Genomic DNA, 27,462 nt, shown 5'->3' with positions numbered 1-27,462 from the left:
GACATAACCCTACATAAATGTTTATGAATACTTATTCCAATAGGCATCATTCGCTGTAAAGGTTCTGTTGGAATAAGCCTTTATAAACAGTTATGTAGGGTTATGTCAGTTGCCATTGCAAGCTCATGTAGGTGTCATGTAGTCTTATGAACAGCACCCTACAGTAAAGTGTTACCAGTATTGTTTTTTGCATTTGTTGATCCCTAAAAAAAATGATAATGTTGACTTGACAAAAAGTGGTGAGCTGCTATAGGAAGTCTGAGTAAGTGTGAAGCCGAACTTAGGTCAAATATCTAGCTTGTGATGCTCCTCATCAGCCGAGTCATTTTTGTGACTTGAGTAATCCGTACTCTCCAAAGCCAGAAAGTCTCCAAGTATCTGCCCCAGAATGGTTGTAGCCCTTCCAAATTTACTTCACCCTTCAAGATTCATCATCAGAAGTAGGTTTTCCTAGGATTCAAGCCTAAAAACCTGCATCACTGCCTCACTGCTGTAGGAGGCAAGTAGGCATGGTTGTAACAGATCTATTGGTGGTTAAATGTTTTATTTTGACCAGACTATCACTTTAATATGTCTGCTAAAGTATGTTTGTATGTGTACATGTCACGATAAATATATATGTTTAAATTTGTGTATGTGTTAAGTACTAGAACTATTTAATCCATGACCCAGGTCAGGGACTGAAAAGGCCCACTCTTCAATATTTCCTCAAAATGATCATTAAGTACAAGTTATTCATTTTTCAGAATGAGGAAAAAAGCAGAAACCCTATATTTAATAGAGAATTACACAGAAACCTCAGCAACCAAATATAATCTATTTTTCAGTGTTCAGTGTGTCCACTCTGCCTTTATTACATCTTCCATTCATTTCAGGAGACTCGCTTTCGGTTTGCACAGCTCCAAAGTTCAGTCGTAGAAGTTGGTTGCATTTTCTGCTTCTCACGATCCAAGTAATCACAAACACATTCAATGATGTTGAGGTCTGGACTCTGGATTGGTCAGTTCATTGTTCTGAGAACACCAGCAGCTTCTCTGTTTAATTGGCAAATTTAAAACATGCACTGTGCACTTATTTTATGCTTAAAGAGACTAAGAGCTTTTAGCTTCAACACATGAGAGTTTTTATTCTTCAATGTCACTCTGACATTTTGAACTCATCCAAAGGTTCATTAAGTGCTCTTGGCACATTATACACTTGCATTCCACTCACAGTGTTCAGTGTGATTCTGAGTGACGGTGAGCTGTAGCTCATGAGGCAGAGAGAGAGTGAGTTATAATTACCTGCAGTGTGTACACACACACACACACACACACACACACACACACACACACACTGAGTCATGTTGGCTCTTTGGTGTCTGGAGAGTAGCCGGCAGCTGCAGTGTTCTACAGAATGAGAACAGGTCATTACCTGTCTGACTCCGCCCACCTGGGGCCAACATACATCCCTGGGCGGGCTTTTGAATGACATCACTGCCAGATCACCTGCCAGGTGCTCACTACTGAATGAATCATCAGAAAGGCTACACGCATGGCAGGCGCACACGCACACACACACACACACACACACACACACACTCAGGTTTGTTTTTGTGTGTGTATACATACATATATCTATTTATCTCTCTATCTATCCGTCTCTCTCTCTCTCTCTCTCTCCATATATATATATATATATATATATATATAGAGAGAGAGAGATACATGCATGTGTTTTATATATATATATATATATATATATATATATATATATATATATATATATATATAGCACATTATTTAGCACTCGATTCTTTAGCTAAAGCATAAAATATGAAATGTGCCATAACTGTTGCACATGCCACATTTATGTTTTATTTTTCCCCAGTATGTTAAATTCAGTTAATATACAATAATTGCAAGGTCGTGTTAATTTATTTTCATTTAAAAAATCAGCAAAACATGGAATTTGACCGGGGCGCCCACACTTTTGCATATCATTGTGATACACACATCACAATGATACTGTTTATTTATTTAATTTCCTCTCAGGACACTTGGTTTCAGTTTTTCTCAGAAATCTACAGGGGTGTTTTTCCATACCTCCAAAGTTCAGTCTCAGAAGTTGGTTGCATTTTTTGCTTCTCATGATCCAATTAATCCCAAACATGTCGAGTGATGTTGAGGTCTGGACTCTGGGGTGGTCAGTTCATCGTTCTGAGAACACCAGCAGCTTCTTTGTTTAATGTGTCCGTCTCCTTTTTTCAGTAAGAGCTTCTTATCAGCTACACATCCTTTCAGACCCATAGCGCTGAGTTGTCTTCTCACAGTGGAAGGATGGACAGAAACACCTGTGGATGTTTTCAGATCTGAAGCAGCTTGATTTTCTCCTCTCTCTCAAAGTTGAAAGCTTTAAGTGCTGTTTATCTGATGGGGACAGTGTTGGTGTCTACCAGGTCTTGCAGGTGGTTGTTAGGAGTCCCGTTTTCTCTGTAGCTTTTAATCATTTTCTGAGCTCCAAGTTTTGGATGTTTTTTGACTTTCCCCTTCTTAATGCAGGTGGGTTATCTTACGTAATCTTGTCAGAAATATCACCTGAGATATGAATAAGCTGTACTTGATGGCCCTAGCCTTAACCTCAGAAACTCAAAATAAATGAGTTTGTTCTTTCAGTTTTAAAAAATGAAACAAGAAGTTTTGTAAAACATCACTTTAGGAAAGCAGTAGACTGGCTTTTCTCGGGTTTCCCTACGATGACGGAACATTTTTGTCCTCACACATAAAGACACGGGTGTCTGGGATGTATTCTTTGTGATCAAAGTCCCACTTTGAAGACATGACTCAACATTCTAAAGTGCTTATTAATCTCAGTTTTAAATAGAAAGAACACCTGTTCTGATCTCAGCTCAGTTCTAGCTGTAGAAAATAGCAGTTTGATTTATGAAAGGGGAAGATTCCATTGAGGACACTGTGCAGAAAGAAGCTGTCCTCATATTTGTTTCTTTGTTTTTGTTTCTGTTATCCGGACACCTGTGTGTGTGTGTGTGTGTGTGTGTGGCATGCATGGGTTTCACGCTCTTGGATGGCATGCTGGATGAACATCGTGGCTCTGGGTGGTTTACAAAAATGGATTCTCCCTTCACTGTCAGAGATTCCTGATTTGCATGTGCAGACATTGTTTGTTAGTACGAGGGCATGTACATGCGTGTGTTAGGAAGTTGTTGTATATGGAGGCTTTACACACCTGTGTTACAGAGCCAGGTGCGTGAGTGTGAGGTGGGAGTCAGTGTCGGGTGTCTGTAATCCCTTCCGTGCCTTTCATCTTTCCATCAAACGCAGCTTTCTGAGCCCGAGTCCGGACACGACCCTCAAAAACACACACACACGATACACAGAGATGCACTGTATCACGGGTTTTAAGTTGCATCTATGACAGCTGCCCAAACCTTTTGTCATGGGGGGGCATACTAGCAATATGTCCCCTTGATATTAATAAATTTCTGCAGATTTCTGCAAATTAGCAAATTTCTGCCAGTAGAACAGCATTCATGATGCCAGGTGAACGACCACTGTTACCTCTCCGCCACATTAGCTATTGCAGTGGTTAGAATTCTGGCAAAAGCTGATTTGTCTGATTAGTTTCATGTCTGATGGAACAGGTTTGTTTAAAGGGAAACCTTACACCAAAATCTCAACACTCAGCTCATAGGCTCTGCATTTTATTGGCCAAAATGTGAAATGTTTTAGCGGTGTCTCCCCTTTTGAACACTTTTGAACAGTACTATATGTATTGTTTATCTATGTTGCATTTAATAACAACTATATGCAACATAGATGAACTGTGATCATAGATTGATTCACATTTTATTTCAGAACATTATCCTAAAAAAACAAAAATTAACCTACTTACAATTTCCTACCAAGGCTTATTATTCACTAACTACAGGGACTCCAATGCAAATGGGTTGAGCTATTCTTAAGTTATAAAGGTGTGTAATAAATCTTTGGGCCCATTGCTATGTAAGAGATTAAGAAAAATTAGAAGCTAAAAAGTATTAAGTTGTAATAAACACTTCTGTTTTCTCTCCTTGGCTGAGAGAGTGGGGGGTTTAATGCAGCTTTCTGGTGGGCCAAATCAGATGTCTTTTTGAGACAAATTCAGTTAGTCCTGATCTATGCTGGTGGGGAGGATAAGATGGGTTGAAAGCAGACATGCCGCCAAACCAAATCTTAAGCTGGGTAGTTGGATCTCAACAGGTTCACTTGCCAATGATTTTCCAAAATAAATTCTGATGTTCTATTTTTATGAAGTGTTCTGACGAGAGACAGTGAATCGCTTGTAAAACCAAAATCATAGGTTAGCTTTGCTTATGCAGTATTATGCAGTAAGTTTGCTTGGTTTAGGTCAGAAGCATGGTGGATTGATGCATACTGCAGACTATAATAAAGCTGATGGCCTTGAGGCCACATCAGTGCTTGTGTGGTGCTTGTGTACTGTGATGGTTCTTTGCAAATTCACAGCTTCACTGAACAGTGGTGTATTTTTTACTTAAAAGAAAAAAAAAAGATTTTGTTTATGTAAAATTGATGCGCCTGCCCGGCTATTTTTAAATAGGCCAATTAGTAGTATAATACACATTTAAGGCACATCTTCAATGACCTCTTCAGCACAATATATCTAATCAAAGATTTTGGTAACACTTTATTTGGATGGTCTACTGTAGATGCTTCGAAGATGCTCAGTACATCTTTAAGTAACATTCAACTAAATATCCATTAAAAGTGAACTTGAAGTCGAGTGTGGACGATTCTATTAAATCTAACCCTAATCCTGAACCTAACCCTGACCCTAAACTCAAGGCTAAACCTATGCCTACTCCTAAACCTTACCCTAACCTTAGTGTTGTTGATAATCAACTGAATATCAACAGAAAGTGTGGTAATGATTTAAGTATCTGTAGGTCATCTATAGGGGACCATACAAATAAAGTGTGACCAAGACTTCATTAATCAAGTATTCGGGCTTTACAGCTAAGCTAAAACTGCCTGTAGTATCCTGTGTGTAGTTCCTGGCTTCAACACCATCCCTCAGGTGTAGTCGCAGAAGCTGAGCCCTGGAGTATTGCGCCCCCCTCAGGCTGCCCCCTCTCTGTGTAGGACTGAATAGATTGCCCTCTATCTTCTGCTCTCTGAATAGCATGTCTATGTATGATTGTGTGGCTGTGTCTCTGGGGCTGGAAGGTGTTCAAGAGCATCCAAGTTGAGGCATGCACCGTCCTGTACGTCACATCCAGCCTTCTACCAGCCGAGCAGGATTGCAGTGGTTGTGGTTTACATGGGAATGCGAATGAGCCTGAGAATTTGCATGCGGAACACACACAATTGTTTGTTTTCAGTTATAGCCTCAGAAATGTGTATTGAAGTTGACAGAATCTCGGATTGGTCGGCAGGTGTTGGAGTTTTCTGTTTGTTGAACAGAAGTGGGTAGAGTGGCCTGAACCCTACTTGCGCACATTCGAAGAAAACAAACATTTTTTAGTTGAATTTAACTGAATTATGGAAAGGATTTCCACATAATTCAATGTCTTTCTTTACAAATAAGGCAGTTTTGTTGATCCAGCACAATATAAATTGACTAAACCTAATCTGCTAAAGCATTTCCAACCCAGCTTGTTAAAGCTTGTTGAACTTGATTTATTACTGTTGTACACTAAATACATAAAATCATCAAAAAAACAATAATAACTCAATATAGTTGAGTAATGTGGGATATATTGGACAACTTAGTAACTGGGTAGCACTTTATTTGGAGTGGTCCTTTGTAGATGATTAATAAACTCTTAACAGATTATCAGTAACACATCTACAGCGTATCAGTGAAGTAGCGGTAGTGAAGCATCTGAATACACGTAAATATCTTGTAGATGTTCTGTTGACATTACATACATTAAGTAGATGTATTGTTAATATGTTACTTCCATTACGCAAAACCTAACCTTACCCAACCTTACCCAACACCTAACCCTCACCCTGGCCCTAATCCTAACCCTAACCTTAACCTCAACCCAAATCCTAATCCTAACCCTCATATGTTTTTGACATGTTACTGAGCGTCCGTTGAGTGTTTGTTTCATCTAAAAGGACCACTCAAAATAAAGCGTCACCAGTAATTGTAACTAGTTGCCCACGTCTGATGTTAAATTTACGTTTTTCGGTCATTTTTTATCTTTTTCAACTATTTCTTGCAGAAATGATTCAAAAATAATGCCGGTATTCTTAGGTTTCAGGTTTCAAATAATTGTATTAGGCCATTTTCATTTTACAAAGACACAAAAACCAAACGCAATTTATATACAACGGCCTATTCAACTTCCCATTCACACTGAAGTTATAAGGAGTGTTTCAGCCAGAACTGCTTTTTTTTCCATATCCAGAATGCAGTATATGGGCCCTCATTGGGTATGAACATGTAGTTCTTTCTTTATATGATGGCTCATCCTTTTCTCTTTCTCTCTCTCTCTCAGGCGCAGGGTGAGGGAGCGGTGCGCGTGTGTCTGAAGGAGAGGGGTCAGGATGTGCTGGTCCTTCAGAGAGTGGCTTCTGACCGGACATCCCCACAGACAGCTGGAGGTGGAGTCAAAGAGGACGAAAGTGATAGGAGGTGAGCACCCTGCCCATCCCTCCCTCTCTCTCTCTCTCTCCCTCTCTCTCTCTCTCTCTCTCTCTGTCTTAGCGTTCTGTCCCCTCCCTCCTTCAATCACCTCCTCTAAACCGCTGCTCTCCTCCTCCCTCCTCCTTCCAATCACCAATCACTTGCCCCCTCCCCTTCGCGTTTTGAACAAACTCAGGCTGCAGAGCTTGCAGGAGCAGTGAGTGCAGCGGCCTCTGACGGACCGGGAGTTTGCGTGAGGGCGTGTGCGTGCATGGGACGATTGTAGCCGTAGGGCTAAAGCTGAGGAGGAAGGAAATTTGCACTTTCTAGATGAGTGTATGTGTCTGTGTGCTTGAGTACAGTCTTTTTGCTTGCCGCAGGAGCACCGTGCTTGTGTATGTTCAGGCTCCAGCAGCAGTGACAGTGCAGGGAGTGTCTGCTGTGCAGTCAGGCAGGCAGAGAGAGAGGGAAAGAGAGAGAGAGGGAGAGAGAGTGGCCGGCTCGGAACACCCAGACTGGGCCTGGGCTGTTGGAGTAGGGCAGTACGTGCCTGGTTCATCTCCACACCTGGCCTGGGGCATGACGCAGTGACCCGGGCGGAAATGGGCAGCGTCCGGCCGAACCGCCTCAACATCAAACCCGTCACGCTGGTAGAGGAGGAAGAGGATGACGATGATGATGATGACGAAGGCTCTGAGTGTAGTAGCGGTAGCGCTAACTCTAGCTGTAAGGACGACACAGCCGTGGCCACTTTTGACGTCCCGCACTTCCGTTACATTGACGAGGAGGAAGATGAGGATGATGAGGATGATGTGCTTAGCAGCAGGGGGTGGAGCAGCAGTTCCTACTCAGTCTGCTCCACTGAAGGAGACTACCCGTCTGACTCCTCATCCTCTGCTGTGTCCGACAGGTACGTGGTGGTGTCCGGAACGCCGCACAAGATCCTGGAGCACCTGCTGAGTGACCTGAGGCTGGATGAACACCAGGGGGCGACAGAGGGCAAAGAAGCAGGTGAGTGACCCCAAACTTTGTACATCAGAACTACTGCACAGACTAATATGAGCACTAGTTGGCGCTGTTGATGGCTGTCAAGGGGTCAGATTACAGTGTGGTTTGACCATCCTCTACCAAACACGTTCTATTAATATCGTATCTTTAAGAAACTACAAATACATTCATGACGTGTTATAATGCATTTATAAGTCATTATAAACATGGCTAAAAGCGCTCACTTGTGCCTCAGAAGTACAGCTTGTAATGGGGTTATAACATAATCTAATGGCACAATAAATATATTGTCACTTCACTTGAAGCTTGCAAAGAAGTCTTGCAATGTGTAAAATAATAACCTACATGTTATTATTCCATTTCAGATATAAGTATAATTCATAAATTGTTACAAGAAGTCCTAGCATGATTGAGCATGTGTTTATGACAAGGCAGGTTTATTTTGGCACTGAAAATGTAATGGGTTATAAACACTACTTCTAATGCATTTTGTCAAAAATTTATGGCACAAACTGAACATAGCTATAATATTTTTTATAAATATTTATGCACCTTATTAATGTGTTATAACGTCATGAATGTGCTCAAAGATTCTTATGGTATAACGTCTTACTGTAAATCAATTTCCATTGAAGCAGTCATTGGCAACTGGTAAATTTATCATTAGCTATAAGTAGACAGGATGGACCAATGAATGTGTAGGCTTGTGATGCATCATAAACTTGGGTGGCATGGAACTTGCCAGGGTTCACCACTTGTATTTATACATTTTTCATCTGTGCAAGGAAAATTTTCTCGAGGGAAATTCACAAGGATTATCCAAATGCACCGCGATACGTACAATAAGTACAGCAATAAGTATAAAAGAGTTATGTCCAGAAAGCAGTTGAACTGGGGCAGGGTTGCCCAATCCTGGTCCTGGAGATCTACTACCCTGTAAAGTTTCGCTCCAACTATAGTCTAACAGATCTGATCCAAGTAATGAAGGCCTTCAGGAGCACCTGAATTATAGTGCAAGTGTTTTGATCTGAGCTGTCCAGGGTGGTAGATCTCCAGGACCAGGATTGGGCACCCTTGAACTAGAGTCCAGCTAATATGAGCATTTTGTGCTAAAAATGGGGCTAAAATGTTGATTATCATCCAATAAAATTAACATTTATATATTATATATGACTCAGCCATTTTGCATTGCTTTCTATGTAATTACTGAATAGGAATCTTTAAGATGTAATAACAAGGTTTAAGAGGTTAACAACAGAAATTCACAGTGTTATATAACATAAACATTGCTGCACCAAGGGTGGAGCCACTCCTAATACTTTGTAGTCTTGGTTTCATTTTATTACCAGTTTGGTAACACTTCACTGTGTTCATATAGCTACATGACACCTACACAAACTCATCATAACAACTGACATGAACCTACATTCCAGCAGACATCATCCATCATATAGTCTGCATTTGTCAGCTTTGATGTCAAGTGACATTGAGTTGTGTCATGGCTCTGTCTGGGGCACTTTATAACAACTGACTTTGTGTATAACAGACTGTAATTACAGACTGTAGTCCATCAGTTTCTCTGCATACTTTGTTAGCCCCCTATTCAGCCTGTTCTTCCATGGTCAGGACCCCCACAGGAGCCACTCCAGAGCATGTGTTATTTTGGTAGTGAATCATTCTCAGCACTGCAGTGACACTGATGTGGTGGTGGTGTGTTAGTGTGTGTTGGGCTGGTATGAGTGAAACAGACACAGCAGTGCTGCTGGAGTTTTTAAACACTGTGTCCACTCAATGTCCAGTCTATTAGACACACCTGCCTTGCTTGTCCGTCTTGTAAATGTAAAGTCAGAGACGATAACTCATCTATTGCAGAGGATGCTGCCCACAGACGCTGTTGGCTGGATATTTTTGTTTGGTGGACTATTCTCAGTCCAGCAGCGACCATGAGGTGTTTAAAACTCCAGCAGCTGTGTCTGATCCACTCAGACCACCGCAACACACACTAACACACCACCACCACGTCAGTGTTACTGCAGTGCTGAGAATGATCCACCACCCAAATAGTACCTGCTCTGTGGTGGTCCTGTGGGGGTCCTGACCATTGAAAAACAGGGTGAAAGGGGGCTAACTATGAGAAATAAAATATACTGCTATACACTCTTAAAAAAGATGTTTCTTCAATGGTGCTTTAGTAAAGAAAATGGTTCTATATATATATATATATATATATATATATATATATATATATATATATATATATATATATATATATATATATTTATATATATAGAAGATTAAAGTCTTCTTTGCATCATGGAGAATGTGCTGTAGATGGTTCTATATGGAACCTTTTTATAAATGGTTCTAAATAGCACCCAAAATGGTTCTTCTATTGTTATAATGTCAAGCTTGTAACAATAGAAGAACCCTTTTGGATGCTATATAGAACCCTTTTCAAAAAGGTTCTATAGCACATTCATGTACATTTTCCATCAATCTGAAAAACGTCTTTATCATGCAAAGAACCCTTTAAGCATGCAAAGGGTTCTTTGAGTGTTCATGGTTCTATATAGAACCTTTTTCTTTATTAAAGAAAGAACCATCTTGAAGAACCATCTTTTTTAAGAGTGTGCTATTAAAATGCATAGTGCTACTAACACTTTTCACTGATATCCATTGTTTTAATTCTTTAAATGTAAATGACAACAAGTCGATTAGTCATTTAATTTTTGATTAACTCGTCAACCAGTAAAAAATAATAGTCATGAAACTCCTGCATCAGAATCTTGCGCTCTAGTTTCCTTGTAAGACAGCAGACTTTGGAAGCTCTCTTGGCCAATTTTCTGGTATTGCTAATATGCTAGGATTAGAATAGAGTGAGTAGAAATGTGCGTTGGTGAGCAGGTGGCATTGGTATGAATGAAATGGTCACTGTTCACTGGGTTTCGTTGTATGTAGCATATCTGTGGTTAGCAACATACGTAGCAACATGGCCACGTGGTTGTGTTTGTGTTGTTGTGTACATAGGATACTTGTTAGACTTGTTCTTCAAGTGTACGGAAAGTGCAAAGCTAAAAACAAAGAAATGCAAAAAAAAAAAAAATTAAAACTTTGTCGTTACCACATATGTAGTCAATTAGCCAAGACATATTATGTGTTTTAAGTTAATTTGAGAGAGGTGTAGACTCGAGTCATATGACCTGGACTCGAGTTTGACCCGAATCATGAATTTGATGACTTGAGACTCGACTGGACAAAATCGAGAAAGACTTGTGACTCGGCTTTGATTCAAACACCAATTTGACTCAGACCTGAGGCTCATGACTCGGAAAAACTTGAGACCCAAAGTGGAAGAAACGTGGAGAGGCATCCGACTGCAGACTGCTGTTACATTTCATGTGATTGGATTTGTTTCCTCCTGTAAGTTTAATATACAGCAGTGCCCTCAAATGTCTGTTACTGTGCTTATGCTCAGATTATTTTATTTCAGAAGACCAGTGAAATGTTTAGAATTCAAGTTTGCCTCCATAAGCTGGAAACAAGCAAAACATTTGACCAAATTTAAAGCCTCTGCGGCTAAAACAAGCACAGCACTTACCACGAGGCTGAAGCTGACTTTTTTTACCAGCTTTACATTGGAAATTGTTGTTCCGCCTTAAATGGTGCAGCAGTTACATTCCAGCATCTGACTGCTGCATCATTTAAGGTGGTATGTAAACTTTGAATAAGAAACTACTGGGTCAACTTTCTGTTTTCTGTTCTGTAAAGTTTGTTCAAACTAGTGGTTGTTTTTAGTTGGCTGAGCTAGTTTTAGTGCTGAGCTAGTTTTACTTTAATCCTATACACCCAGTGTTCAATCATCAAAAATGATCTTTAATTAACTTCAATAGTACTTTGAAAATTCTTTTCATGTGTAGTTGCACTACTCTTTGTGTATACCTTTATGGTTATCATGGCTGTTTGTGTTCCATGGATTTAGTATTTTAGATGGAAGAGAAAAAGAATAATAACAAAAAATAATATACAGCCATACACTACTAACGTGCTGTCATTAAAAGGCTATAGTACTGTTACCATTATTCATGTTGAAACGGTCCTAAATTAGCTAATGAATGCATACTGACTTGTTTAGGACTCAACTTGAGACTTGCCTTTACTGACTCAGGACTTGAATCAAGACTTGACTATCTTGACTTGGAACTTGAATGTCAAGACTTGAGACTTACTTGATACTTGCAACTTAGTCAATTGTTCCCACCTCTGTAATTTAACATCTTACCATGGTATGAGGAAAGTATGTGATGATTTAGGCATGCAGTTAGCACAATGCTAGCTGGTGAGATATCAGCTTCCATTACTTAGCTACATTAGCCTTGTAGCTCCAGTTAGCAAGTAAAGAAACAAACTTCAGCCTCCAAACATGTCTTGGCTAATCAACTACATTCAACACATGCTTAGCTAATTTTGAGGGAGGGTGACAGGCAGGCATGCTGGAGGAGCCCGAAGGTGTAGCGGGCAGGTAGGAGCGAGCGCAAGCATGCGGTCTCTGATGTGATCCACTAAGATGGACAGAAGAGAATCTCCTGGGTCGCGGGGGGTGCTTAGGCATGCAGTTAGTAAAATCCTCCTGGTCATTAAACTGATGAATACAGCAGACATGAAACCACTATACAGTTGTAATGGTTATGTAATCGTTGTACGTTCAGATGCTAGTTGCGAGTCATGTTAGCATTGTGGTTGCTTTGTGATTCACAGATAATGGCTATAGGCCTGACACTTATGCTGCAATGTAATGGCAAGTTTGGACTCCACAGTCCCAAAAATTACCTGGAATGCTTTGCTGTTCACTGGTCTCTTAACCTTTTAACCCAGTAAACGCTGGGCTTATTATTAGCTACTAGTCAGAAGACCTATTAGACCTATTATGTAGTTATGTCAGTTGTGGAATGTAGGCCAACATGCATCCCTCAGGGCTTAAATGATTAAGATTTAAGTGTGAAAGCAGTCATCTGAGTGTATATTCATATTTTTGACTGTATCTTGGTGACCATATGTCCAAAAGTATCCAGACACCCCTTCTAATGAGTAAATTCACCCACTTTAAGGGTGGTATAATTTCCATAGAAAAGCATTGACCAAAAGAATAGGATGCTCTGGAGCAGACATACATGAGTCTAAGGTCACCATGCCCCAGGTGTCAGGTATAAAGCCCCCCACCACTGGGCTGTGGAGCGGTGGAACTGTGCTCTCTGGAGTGATGGAACTACATCCAATACCTTTGGGATGAGTTAGAGTGATCCAGAACTGATCAACTCACTAATGCTCAGTCAAATCCTCACAGCAATGTTCCAACATCTACTTTAAAGCCTACTCAGAAGAGTAGATGCTGTTACTGCAGCAGAGAGAGACAAACTCCCTAATAATTCCCTTCATTTTAAGAGAAACACTAAAAAAAGCAGGTGGATCTCAAATGATCAGCTTTTAACTAATACCAGTTACTGATGGCAGCTGTTTAAAATAAAATATATAAATAGGTATTGATTGGATCTGCTTGATGGCAAAATTGGCTGCCAAGCATTTAAAAACTATACATACGTAAAAAAAATTGGTTGCTGGCTGTGGATTTGATCTTCTGACCACATTTGACCATGAGGCATGTCGATATCTAAGACGTTATTCAAGTTCAAAGGTAGTCATTGATGTGTTGATGTTCACAGCTTCAGCCTTAAATGGTTAATATAACGGTCTGTGTTCAGTGTATCTATACAGATGCACATGAATTAGTGTCTGTTTATTCCTTCCAGTGTGGATTCTGTCTGGATTCTAGTGCTGTGCTGTTGAGTAAAGGTGACAACATAAGGAATTAATTAGTCTTTTCACCACTATATTGAAGGGAAATTCCACCAAATTCTCAAAAGTTCTTCATAATTCCATCGTTGAGAAGTAAACAAAGTCATTCAGAGTGGTTTGATATCAATTGGTGCATTGTAGACAAGCTCACTGACTCAGATTTCTTTACAGTGGTGGTGATGGGAACCAGGGGTCACCATGTCTACGATACAAATATAGCCATTTTATTTACTATCCAAAACAACCAGTGAACCTACCAGTGCCCTCTGCACTTGTAGATGATTATATCATATTGATAATGATACAGTATTTTCAAATATGGTACTACATTTTCTAATTTTGTTGGGTATTTTTACTTACAGCACTCTGCTTGCACTTCTCCACTACGAATTCATTTTGAAAAATACATTTCAAGGGAAATGTTTACATCAAAGCTATTGTAAAATATTGTCTCTTGGATTAGGTAGCATATTTACGTATAAGTGTATTTTGTATAATAGTTTTCTGGAATGTAACTTTCAGAGGCAGATGGCTGGTTCCTATCACCACCGCTTTAAACAATTCTGGATTGGCAAGTTACTCTAGAACATTGCATTTCACATCAAGCCACTCTGAATGACTTTGTTTACTTACTAACCATTTAATTATAGAGAAATTTTGAAAAACCAGTGGAATTACTCTCTAATGTTATATTTTGAAGGATGCCATCAGAGTTGATTTTTATTATCATTGCTCTTCAAGCTTTAACAGAAAATGACACTTTTTAGTGGTTTAAATCAGATAGGAGCCTGATTCATTTGTAAATCTGTTTGCATGCAATTAGTTTAATTGTTTGCAGGCGGAGAAGAGGATTGAATGACTCAGCTCACTGAAGGTCAGCTGATACCATCATGGACTAATGCAAATTTGGCATGTGTCTCACAGAACTGGTTCTGAATGATAAAGGAAGAAACTAAATTATGTTCATAAGAGGAGTTTGTAGGGACAAAACACCACCACATTTATGTTGAATACCATGCAAATGTTAGAGATCACCCTTCATTTATTAAATTTCCAGTCAAAATGACCATGAAAAACAAATTACTCATTTTTCAGATTTCAGATGAGATTAGACATAAGATCCACTTGCATAAGAAAGAGGAAGGTCAGGGGAAACTGAGTGAAAAAAACAAGAGTTTCCAAAACTGCAGTTCAAAAAATGATTAAAAATTGGACTCCTAACAACCACCTGCAAGACCTGGTAGACACCAAAACAGTCCCAAACAGATAAACAGCACGTAAAGCTTTCATCTGTGAGAGAGAGGAGAAAATCAAGCTGCTTCAGATCTGAAACAATCCACATCCATCAAACAAAGAAGCTGAACAATGAACTCACCACCCCCAGAGTCCAGACCTCAACATCACTGAATGTGTTTGGGAGTACTTGGATGATGAAGTGCAACCAACTTCTAAGACTGAACTTTCTCTGGAAAGCTGAAAGCAAGTCTTCCCAAAGAATGGAAGCTGTAATGAGAGCAAACACACTGAATACTGAGAAGAATATTTAGTTGTTTTCTTTCTTCTAACTTTTTTGGCTATTTTCCAGACAATGAAAATTAAGAACTTGGGTTTTAACGGCCGATTGGAAATGAAATAAATGAAGGTTGGTCACTGTATGTGTGTAATGTTATGTAAGAAATACAGTGCATTAGAAATTTGAGAAGAGCTGATATAGAAAGAAGTAGATTAGCTGTAGTCACATGTTGGTTTGTCATCCTAATTTCATGTTTTCATTAAACGGAAAATGATAGAGTGAGTGTTTGTGTGTGTGTGTGTGTGTGTGTGTGTGTGTGGGTGTGTGTGTGTGTGTGCGTTCCCTGTGCTATTGTCTTGGGCACACCCACAGGCAGACAGTTAGCCCCTCAGTGCTGTGCATCCTGGGTAATTACCGGTGTGCTTGTGGTTGTGCTTAGCACTTATTCCCTGTACACTGTAATAAAGGAAAAGGCACTGCTCTGTTTTTAATGTCAGCACACCCACGCTCACTCACACACAGCTATATGACCAAACAACCTACAAGTCCCACAGCATTTAAATGTATCTTTCAAAGGCCAAAAGGTCCAGGCCAGGCTTGTTTCAGACATCATTATAATTATTTAACATGAACTACCTGTCGGTTCCCGTTCAGCACACTCCCACCGGTCCTCACACATGCTCATGCTTGTAGCTGCAAGCACTACTGTCTGAGGAGAAAACAGTGGGTGGGGTGCTCTTTTTTCTAACCGGATCCACGTTGCAGACGGGGTGCTGTTAGTCAGCACAATTCTCTTAATATGTCAAGGTTGAGCCCTCTATTGTCTGTAGAAAATGTCACTGTATTCACATGGATAGTGAGCAGATTAAGTGAAGGAAACAGTATAAAATGTTATGCCTTCAAGTTCTCATACTGGAAGGGTGGTTTCTGATCATTTTTGAAGTACCAAGGACTCTTTCCTTGGCTAATTCCAGTTCGTGGTGACTAAATTATGTTTTATGTGGTACCACCCCAGTGACAAAAGAGGTACTGCCCCAGTGACAGTTTCATACTGATATTTTTCTGAAAGTGTAGAAAGGCAGAAAAACAAATAGATTAGTTTAAACTGTCTATATATTAAAGTTTCAATTGTGCACCTTAAATAATTAAATAAAACAAAAAAGCGTCGCCTCACAGTAAGAAGGGCCTGGGTTCAATTCCCCAGCCGGGCAACCAGGGTCCCTTCTGCGTGGAGTTTGCGTGTTCTCCCCACACTGTGTGTCTGCCCTGTGATGCACTGTTGACCTGTCCAGGGTGTGTCCTGCCTCCCGCCAAGTGAGTGCTGGGATATGCTTCAGCTCCCCCTGTGACCCAGAAAGATAAGCAGCTTAGATGATGAATGAATGAAATATAACATCTGTGTGGTTTCCTGGACCATTTTCCAACCTCTCCTTATCCCTCACAATGAAACAGGCTGTTTTTGTTACTGTGTCTTTAAGACAGATATAAATGAGCTCTGTTCTGATTGGCTGCCCTGTATTGTGCCTCATTAAAAAAAAAAATTTAGTGCATAAGCACTCCTTATAACTTCAGCATGAATGGGTGGAGCTAAACTGCTGAAGGTCGAAGAGGTGTATATTTGTAAATGTGTTGGTTCTCACAACATTATAGAGAGTGTAAAAACAAAACAGGCTGTTTTTGCAGCTTAGTTTTCATACATTCCATTGACATGAATGGTACATTTTGAAAGTTAACAATATTACATTAAACTCCTGTATTTCTAAAAAGTGAGGGAAATTTGTTTTACCATGATATGGAAAAGTAAGCATTCAATTTCCAATAAATATATTCTAATTAAGACTTTTTTGCCCATTCAAAAGGCTATCACAAAATTCACCGCTGTTTAATGGGGGGAAAAGCTACACACCATAATGTAATTAATCATGATACATTTTTAATAGTTTGACAACCTATAGATAATTCATAGATAATTGATGCGGTATAAGCTTCCACAACTTGTTAGCTACATAAGCCTCGTAGTTGCATTTCAAAAATGAAGAAGCAAACTTTAGACACCACAACTGGCTGATTGGCTACATTTGGGGAAAGAGGGGGGAACTGCATAAATTAGATTTTTGGCTGAAGTAGTTCTTTAATAAAACAAGCAAAGCAGTTTAAGAACTGAGGACAGGGCTGACAGAACATAATCGCGACAGATGAATGAAAATGATGAACTAGTTCTGCTGGATTGGCTCTGTACTGCAGGATAGCTGCTGCAATCAGCCAGACGGCACAGTTCATCTGTTCTTGTGATTCTGAAATAACAAGATCATTCATTCTCTCTCTCTCTCTCCCTTTATTGCTCTCACTCTATCTATAAATATACATACATACACACACACACACACACACACACACACACACACACGCACACGCACACACACACACATATACACATATACATATATATATATATATATATATATATATTGCTCTATCCCACTCACTGCCTCTTCCCCCCTGTTTCTCTCTTTCTCTCTCTCTACATCTTCTAAATTATGTTTGTAGTCTCTCTCTCTCTGCTCTGTATGTAGAGCTGCAGGTCTCAGCTGGACGGTCTGTCTCTGGAGGGGCAGTGCTGTGTTAGCACAGGGAAGATGTATGATAAAGATGAAAATGGATATTCATCACTGGGGAACGAGAGCAGGGAGGCAGGTGTGAGAGAGAGAGAGAGCGAGAGAGTTGAGTTTACTACAAACATAATTTAGAGGGTGCGGTTGAAGCCTAAAAACACAGTTTACTCCATTATAATCCCACACCTTCTCAAAGCCCTCCAGGTCCCCCAGTGAACTATAAAACAAATCTGCGTTCCAGCGCTACTCATACTCTCAACAGCCCTTTAAACCATAACAACTCACTACAGTTCTGACTGCTTCCTATCGTACTCATCCGATTTTAGCTTACGCTGAAATACGGTGGATCAGTTAACTCTCTATGTTTTACAGTGTGGAAAAAAGAGATGTGCCAAAAGAACCAAGAAACAAAGAATGCGAGAGAGAGAGAGCATTCCTGAGAGAGAGAGCTGTGTCCCCATGACTAATCTCTCATAATAAGTTAACACTGTGCAGCAGTACATTTAGAAAAGTTGTGTTTATTTACACTGTAGATGATTATTATGCTATGGGAAGAATTCAGATCTGACGTGGAACCAAAAATCCACTCAGTAATTTCATAAGATTCGAATCTAGTTTCAAATAGACCCCTGAGACTTCTTGCTGAAACATTAGCCAGGTAGCAAACGTTGTTTGAAATTATGTTGATTTGATGTTGGGGAAAATCATTGAATCAGTGTAGATCCCTGATGTGAAATTTGCATTGATCTTGTATTGGCCCTTGAATCAACACTGGACAATCAGTCATGGTAAACATTGATCCAGCGTTGGTCGCTGGGCTGTACTAAACTACTCACTGTCAGTCCCAGCCTTTCAGCTACAGTCCTACATATATTTTCTCAGCATTTTTATAGTCAGCTTTTGACTTGTTATATAAGCTTTGGTGTTCTGCTACGAGCAAAATGTGCTGTTTTCCTTCCATTTGTTGGGACTGCAACCGTCACAAAAGAGCTCAGATTGGTCAGCCTGATTTTTATATGTATCCGTTATTACGCATGTGTGTGTTTTCAAAGCCTGATTGACTTTTTTTAGTCTGTAAAAGTCAGACTCAGTGTGAATAGGCCTTAAGACCTTGCACTGTCAAGCACAAATTTTCGAAATTCTGTCAACACTTACAGACAAAAACAGACAAAATAGGGCAGTGCAACTTAGCATGGCTGGGTCATTCTCCATTTGGAGTGGGAAGTCAGGCGGAAAACATATTTTACAGTCACGGGTATTATATGAATATGGTGTAACACCAGTGACTGTGACTGCAGTGACATTCTGGTTAAGACTGAGGATTTTGTAAATTGGCTGACCCATTGGTGGTCAGGTGACCTTGTGCAACTATTTAAAATCAGTAATAAAAATGATAATTTGGCATTATTTTGATGAAATTTTAATTACCCAGCCATTAAAGCACATAACTCCAGTGACACATAGAAGTTATGAGCTGCCTGATACACAAAATTATTAATATATCAATGAAATATAGTGAGCCAGTGTGACTCGCCTTCTCATGCCCTGAGATGCTTCCTCTTTGATGAGCCTCAACCCAAAGAAGCAGTTTAATAGAGCTGAAAATACTGTGTTAAAATGTAACATAAGAGTCCTGATAACACCGGTGACCAAAAATTTTTAAATAAAATACATATTTTTAAATGTAGTATAACGTTAATGATATAAAAAATAAACATGAATCTGTTTTATACATATTCCTAAGTTAAACCTCTTAAAAATATTGTTTTAAACCAGTTTTTATTAAAAATGGTTTCTCAAATGTTGAAAAATTAGTTATGTGACAAGCTGTTTTACAGATGCAGAGAAAATATGAAACAGAATAAAAAAAGAAAAATCAGAGAAATCAAAAGGGAAAAGTGTTATTTAATCTTAGGTCAGCTGTGTAAATGTACATGCAGACTGTTGGAGCTGTGCCTAACATTTAAAGCATCTTTTTAAGCTCTGCAAACTTTGTGACATGGTTTCCCCTCCAAATTGAGAATGAACCAGCTGCAGTTGGTGGTGCGTGTTTACAATTCTAATAATTGAATAAATCCTTAGACCTTTAGGAAAGACATTGAAGTCAGGAGTGACAGACAAAGAGCGGAATGAGGCCTGAATTCTTGCCACTCGTGGCCTACGGTGACGGAGAGATAAGAGTGCACATGTTTGTGGAGCATTTTTTCCCTCAGGCCCTGCTGCCGACATGCATACTCTCAGATCAATGGAGCCCATAGCCTTCTTCATTAAGCGCATCTTAGCGAGCTGTGAAAAGCAGGAATGTGTTTTTTATGATGTTTGTTGTGCTAGTGAGCTGAAGAATCTCCGGCTGGCTCATGAGTGCGCCTGTATTTTTAGATGATTTTTCACTGTGTTGACATTTGAATGGAATGCATTGGTTTAAACCTCATCTAATTCAGCTGTATAATCGTATTCAGCCTGATTCTTTTTTGTGTGTTACAGAGATGCTTCTGGACGACTTCTTGCTGACCTACCTGGTGTTCATGTCCACTAATGACCTCTGTCAGGCACTGCTTGGGCAATATCCTTCCTTAGAGGGCATGCAGAAACTGAAAGAATTGTCACCAACAAGCGAATAGCTGTAGCAGCTGTCTTGATGTCTAGTTAGTATAAACAGCCATAATTCTCTACATAGCTTTGTTTAGGCAAGAACTGATTTATGGCTTATTTAGGCATGTTATGCAATACATAATTTCGGTAACATGCATGCTTTCTTGGCCTCATATATCTGCGTACTGTTGCTCTTGTAGCCATAAAGGGATAAGAAAAATGTTTTTAAAGGGGGAGGAGTCTGACAATGTTTCAAAATTTCTGCATTATTCAATGGGTGAGATATAAACAAAGTCAGAGTGGATTGATCTGAAATGTTCACAGTGGTGGTGATGGGAACCAGATGTCCAAAACGTTTAAAGGGAACTCGTAAAATAGTGCCCATGTCCTATTCTATTAAAATATGACGTGTAAACCAAAAGAAAATGTTGTATTTGTTATAGAAATCATGATAAGATCCCTCTACCAGTAGGTTGCAGAGTGATATCATATGATGTCCTATAATTGCACTAGAATTGATCCAAAAAGTTGTTCTCTTGGGTGATGTTATGCTGTTCCTAAAGTTGGAAAGGCTGAATGATATATTTGAGTTAAATTTGATAGAGTCTATTTTTAGAGTAGAGTAGAGTCTATTTTTAATAATATATAAAGTATTTTGTCTGTTTTGCACAACATATGTTGATATTTTTGCACATGTACATCATATTAAGGCTTACAAAAAGCCTCACAAAAATTATTACAATAAATGGTTGCCTAATTCCAATAAACTGTTGTATAATAGTATTCAGATGGTTTTGGGCTAAAATGTATTTTTAAAATCCATTCATAATGGAGAGGTACATGCAGTGTGTTGTGAAGCAAAATAGCCCCCAAAGAAAACCTCATATTTTACCATCAACAACAACAAACACATGTAAGTTCACTGGTCATTTTGGATAGTAAATAAAGTGGCTATATATTTGTTGTAGACATCACAACCCGTAGTTCTCATCACCACCACTGTAAAGAAAATATGGGCTGTTAAGTTTCTCTAATATTAACCATTTCACACATAAAAAACCTCTGCATGACTTTTACATTCGATGACTGAATGATGTAGATATTTTGAAAAATCAGTTAAGTTCCTCTTTAAGTTAACCTCTGTTGTGCCATAAAATCTTGAAAGATTTGCTTTTCTAACTTTTACCGGTGTATTTGTTGTAAAATGTTCAACATAAAAGGCATAAAAGTGCAAAACAAAATGAAACCAAAATGTATGTGACTGCACCTATATTTTCTTGTGATTGCTCTGCGGTGATTGGTCCTTAACCTGAGCTCACCTATTGCACCAAGCGCTGTCGTGGCAAGGAGGAAGGAAAGGAGGCCCTCTACAGGAAGCGAAAGGTACTGCACCTGGTGTCCCAGTGGAGCTCTCTCTACAAAGACTTCCTGCGCGAAGAAGAAAATGTCAAACTCTTCATGAAGGTAATAATGAGCCTCAGCATTAATGCTGAGACAGTTCATAGAGAAGTAGCTGCGCATTAAGCTTAGTCTTAGCTTAAAACAGTTTCAGTATCCCTTGACAGAATGATTTAGCCAATAGTTCAATTAATAGTTCATTCAATACTGGAATCTCAGAAAAAAAGGTACTAAACTGTCTCTGGGGCAGTGCCCCTCTTTTCACTGGGGTGGTACCCTTAAGGGTACATCTCAGTACCTTTAGTCAGGGAACATAATTGTACCATAATCCAATGAAATTATATTTCCTAAGCTGTACTGACTCCACACACCCCGTCTCGTCTCCAGGCTTTTATTTTACTGTTCTGTTTAAAAACATTTGGTTATGAAAAGGTACAAATACGAACTTCACCTGGAAAAACTTATTTAAGGTTCACAACTGGACCTTAAAGCCACTGTTGTACCTTTGAGGGAACATTTACACTGTTTGTACCCTGATGACCAAAAATGTACCTGCACAGAACCTTTATTTCTAACAGTGTAGGCTAAAACTTAAAGGATTCTTGAAAAGAATCCTTAGTGTCGTATGTAGATTACTACTTTCTATATACACTCCCTGCCCTCTTTATTACAAACTCCTCCTCCTTGCTGGAGTACAGTTACACACTGTAACCAATCTGTTGATGCTGAGTTTGTGTTAGCCATCCTCTTGTGGCTGGAGCTGTATTATTAGCTAGCAAACAGTTGGTACTTTAGTCTATTTAGCTGATAGGTTATTGTGCTTAAAGCAAAGCAAAATGCCACTAGACCAGCTACAATAAAGAGATTTTTTTATACTGTAACTTTTTTTGATGGTATCAGATAAGAATTTTTAAGCTCGTAAACATTAACGATGTATTCTCATAAAACTAAAATGAGATGTTAGATAAAATGAATTGATTTTAGGCTGTAAAGCCCCAGGGAACCATAGTCCATGTTTTCTTTCTAAGTAGGTCAATATTGCTATTGTGGGCACATAATATGCAACTACGAAGTATATCTTATGAATTACTATACAATGTCCAATAAATGGCTGATGTATTTTGCCAAAATCCTCCCCTTTCTGTGTAAACTGGGTGGTCCTAATTGTTAGTAAAGCTTGTGTAAGCATTACCCTCACCAACCACAAAAGCTGATATGGCTTATACTTAAACAAAACTGTGTTTCCCTGCAGTCTCTCTCTGTTTAAATCAGAGAAACCTATTGGGTGAAAGCTAACAACCAAGCGAAAGCTCACCTAATGCACATAACTGAGCTCGCTTGTTTATCTGTCTTCCTGTTGTCTGTTCATTCATTCAGTTCAGGTCAGTTCGTCCAACTAGCCATGCCAGCGTTACCAGCGCATTCAGCAGTAAAGTAGATATGAAACTTACCTTCTTCTCCACATAGAGGAGCGGGGGAATGTTTTTACTGAGTATAAGTATTGTTCGTATGTATTTCCTCCATATCATATTTAACAGTATTAAAGATAATATCGATTTTTGATTAAAAGCTTTTACATGCCAAGGTTGAGGTTGTGCCCATTGTCAAAAATATTGTATGGACCACTGACTACACCCCGGCATACTCTTCCTCCTCATCTTCCCTCTGCCCCCTTCTTCCCATGTGTGCGTGGTAACACAACATTGTTGACTCACATGGTCACGCCAGAAGATTAGTTTAGATCTCCGGGGAATGCCTCTGCCACATGCTGGGACTTGATGCTTTTAATCGTTTTTCTCCCGTCTTCCCTCCAGATGCCTCGTTTTCTCTCTCTATCCGTCTCTCTTTCTCCCCCCCTAGTGCTCCAGCACGCATCCTGCCAGAGGCTACAAACAAATACGGCCATTAGGAGACTATTTAGCGTGTCTTACAGGGCTAAAGACATTAGATCTGTGTAAGATGTGAAGGGTGCATGTTGTTCTCTCTCGCTGATAATGAAACAGCACGGGTGATTATAACAGTGCAGCTGACTGTATTAATGGCAGAAACAAGAGCAATGTGTGTGAGCAGATGGATCAGTGTTATTTTTAGTATGATGAGCTGAGATCTCTATCAATCACATCCCAGTGGTTCTCATACTAGAGTTTACTAGTTTCTGGCTTGGTGTGAAGCTCTGAGAAACTTTTTGCCATTTTACCTTGCATTGATTAATCATGATGTTGAAGCTGGGCTCCTGAGTGGCGCAACCGTCTAAGCGTTGGCCCTATCATCAGGAGATCGCGAGTTCGATCCCTGGTGATGCTACAGCCATCCATGGCCGGGAGTCCAAGAGAGAACAATTGGCCTCGCTCTCTCTGGGTGGGTAGGATGGCCCCCCCTTCTCCCCCCAACACTCAACACGATGCTAGTCAGCGCAGGCATCTGTTAGCTGACGTAACAGACCCGGCGGTTGGTGCTTTCCTCCGAGCGCGTTCAGCTGTCCAATGAAGTTGCGTTAGCGGCAGTTCGAAAAGATGCGGTGGCGCTTCACAGGTCTCGGAGGAAGCCTGTGCTAGCCTTCACCCTCTTAGCGTTGATAGTATTGTGTGATTAGGGGAGTCCTAGCTAGCGGGTGGAATTTGAGACCACTAAATTTGGGACAAAATTGGGTAAAAATAAAAAAAAATAAAAAAAAAATAATAATGTTTAAGTTGTTCATAACCAATTATAATAGCATTCAATGAAGTGTGCACTGTGCATACCTTCTGGGCAAAGTACAATTTTCTGTCTATTTTTCTATATAAAAAGCTTAATGTATAGTTTATTGTCTAAAAGCCACTACTGTCTAAACAGTTGCTCCAGTTGCATTTGTTTATTCAGTGTTTGTTTTAATGCAATACTGAATCATTTCAAAATAAAATAATTAAAGCTCCCCAAGCAGTGGCAGATCTAGAAAATGTAACCCAGGGTGGCAAAGAGGTGGCACTGAGTTTTGGCAGAATGGAAGTATGATACTGTAAATGGAGGGGTGGTGGTTGGTTGGGGTGGGTGCGAGTCCAGTCAGAGTGAGACGAGAATCAGTGAGTTACCTGAGTTTTCAGCTGGTGTGCTTGTTTTGGTGTGACTCAGGAAAACGTACTTCACATGTACTTATTAAAGAGGGGTGAGAGGAAGACATCGTGTTCTGAGACACATAAGCTGGACGTCCGTCCCACCGCTGTCTTTTAAAGGTCAAAGCGTAAACTTCGTCTCCTCTGCAGACCAGTTTCTGCTCCGCCATGTTGAACGGTATAAACTTTCACTATGATGTGACGCACATGATCAGATCGGACTTAAACTTTACGTTTGTAATGTAATCAGATTCAGGTGTTTACATGGTTATTATTCTTCTATTCACCGGATTATTTACAGGATTATCCACCTCGTTCAATTGGATAGCAATTGTAGTCCAAATGGCCTCAATCGAGTCCGATTGAGCTGTATACATGGAAGTATTCTATTCCGATTGAGCTATTAGTCGAATTATTAATGGATTATTAGCCTGCACATAACTGTAGCTACAGCTGTGCCCTGAACTGACATCATAAGACTGGCAACCTCACCAAAATACCCAACCCAAACCAGCAAGCTTTGTTAAATGTGGTAGTTAAGTTGCTGTGTGTTGTTTTACCACATTAGAGTTTAGTAGTAGACTTACTTTCATGCTATGTCATATTAACGCACAGGAATGTTAGCTTTCCTGTAGCATGTATGTAGAAGCATTCACCTTTCCACTGCTCAACAGTCTCATAATTCAGACAATCCAGTGACTTTCAGGGCTTAAAATGTAAACAGGACAAAAATGCATCAGACATTTTTGGAAACCATGTTCATTTTTCTCATGAAGAAAGCCAGCTTAGACCTGGAGCTCCTATATATGCGCATGACACCGACTACTGGATGACGCATGGCTTCAAAGGTCTATTACTTTATATTCAGTTTTGTTCTTCCTCTCTGTCTTGACTTTTTCTCTTGTGCACACACACACACACACACACACACACGCACACACACACGCGTACCCCTACCTCCTCTTGTCATAACCTGCCTTTCCCGCCCACTCTGTGTTGCCATGGCAACCAGAGTGCCATTGCTGTGACAGGCTGTTCACCGGTCGCCAGTATAGATTATTACGTGGAGTGTATCCCAGGTGATGGTTGCCTGGAAACTGGCGAGAAAGGAGTTGGTTTAGAGGGGTCAGTGCAGTGCTGGGAGGACACAAGCCGTTACAGCTGTCATTATACACCTACCAGCCCGGGGCTATGTGCTAGACGGGGTGGGAGAGGTGTGGTAGGGGGAGTGTGTCTGCGTGTTTGTGTGTGTGTGTGTGTGTGTGTGTGTGTGTGTATGTGTGTGTGTGTGTGTGCTTTGGGTTTAGAGAAATCTATTTCAGAGTTTATGACGACAGTCATCTGTGTATTTCCCTTGACACATTGCCGGTTCTTGGCCAAAGCCCTTTATTCATGTACGCCCACAGACCCCCTTACACCACACATTCCCTAATGTGCATGTAAATAAAGTGCCTTTATTTAGTGATTTTCAGTCAAAATGGACATTAAGTCAGAGTTATTTATTTCTCAGGAGATATTTCAGAAGAGATTAGATAGAAGATAATCCATTTGCATATGTAAGGGGAAAGTCGAAGAAAAATAAATGAAACAGCTAACAACCGTGGTAGACCTGGTGGACCACCAAAACGGCCCCCATCTGGTTAACTTAAAGCTTTCATCTTTGAGAGAGAGGAGAAAATCAAGCTCCAATCTTAATGAACTATTCGACAGCTTCTTCTTTGTTTTGTACTTTTCACTCACCGTTCAAAGAGCAGCCGAGAAGAGTGAAGTGGTCTGTTTTCTGCGGGGGACGGCTCAACCGTGTAGGGCAGAACATTGATTGGTAGTGTTGCTCCGCACTGCCACTGGAGCCGGGTTGTTTATGTCGCCTGGGAGACGCCACTGTCAATCATTTGGCATTCTGACGCACCCACACAGTTATGAGCTGGCAGCAGCTCAGAGCATTTATACACTCTTCATAATATATATATATATATATACTTTGGGCCCTGGCTATTTAAGGGGATAAGAAAGTTTTCTCCTTCTCCTGTAAACATTTTTGGAAATATGAGGTTTTGTCTTGACACCAACGATATATATCCATTGTATACAGTGTTTAGACCCTTGCAGGGGGCATAAACAGCCTATAAGCAGATGCCTGCTTTGGCCGAATACAGACCTGTCCAGATGCTTTTCTCTTCATATAAATCCAGTCTTTTAGTATCGTAAGATAAACTGCAAAACTGTTCTAATATCAGTGTTAAAGATGCACTTCCGCTCACGTTGTGTGAATCTGCCTCTACAGACGCTGTACCGTTATGTACTGGAGGACGTCTACGAGTTCCCTACACTGGAGAAGGACCTAAAAGAGTTCCAGAAGCTTCTGCGTCGTAGACAGTGAGTCACACACCATGCCACATCACCTATGGAATTACTACAACCTCAAATTTGTTCTAAAACAATTAGTGCCCTGTATGTTACATGTTTTGGCGAGAATGTACTCACTGATCCAGTTAATGAAGCTAACTCTTCACTAAGTATTTAACGCTTTGTAATCAAGGACACTGGTTCTAATGTATGCTGCTAAAGCAGGGCAAGCTCATAGTGACTGTACATACGTACAGAGTAGCAGTCTGGGTGTGGAGGACAACATGGTTTTGTTGGTGTTGAAGGGGCATTCCAGCCTAAAACTAGAGTTTGATATGCTATTTGTAGTGTTATGCAGTATGCTGTAGTGCAGCACTGTGTCCCTCAGACCCTCAGAAGGTTTGGCAGAATTCACAGTTTT

At 40.1% G+C, this 27,462-nt stretch overlaps 1 protein-coding gene across 2 annotated transcripts in view; it reads left to right on the top strand.

Annotated features, from left to right (window-relative positions):
- rapgef5a (Rap guanine nucleotide exchange factor (GEF) 5a) overlaps window positions 1-27,462 on the top strand; it is a 132,796-nt gene that overhangs the window by 84,100 nt on the left and 21,234 nt on the right. The window contains exons 10-14 of one of the 2 annotated variants that reach the window (XM_036567541.1): window positions 6,506-6,642; window positions 7,544-7,644; window positions 20,101-20,179; window positions 21,528-21,672; window positions 26,980-27,071. In XM_036567541.1, the coding sequence (XP_036423434.1) occupies window positions 6,506-6,642; window positions 7,544-7,644; window positions 20,101-20,179; window positions 21,528-21,672; window positions 26,980-27,071 (554 nt within the window). Of the gene's footprint in view, window positions 1-6,505; window positions 6,643-6,876; window positions 6,970-7,543; window positions 7,645-20,100; window positions 20,180-21,527; window positions 21,673-26,979; window positions 27,072-27,462 lie in introns of those variants that run through there. The other variant, XM_036567540.1, reaches the window with a different exon arrangement.

This window comes from Colossoma macropomum, unplaced genomic scaffold (assembly GCF_904425465.1).
Source record: "Colossoma macropomum unplaced genomic scaffold, Colossoma_macropomum, whole genome shotgun sequence".
In the NCBI taxonomy this organism is placed as follows: domain Eukaryota; kingdom Metazoa; phylum Chordata; class Actinopteri; order Characiformes; family Serrasalmidae; genus Colossoma; species Colossoma macropomum.
The sequence above is the reverse complement of the archived record's forward strand: the minus strand, read 5'-3'. Positions and strand labels throughout refer to the sequence as shown.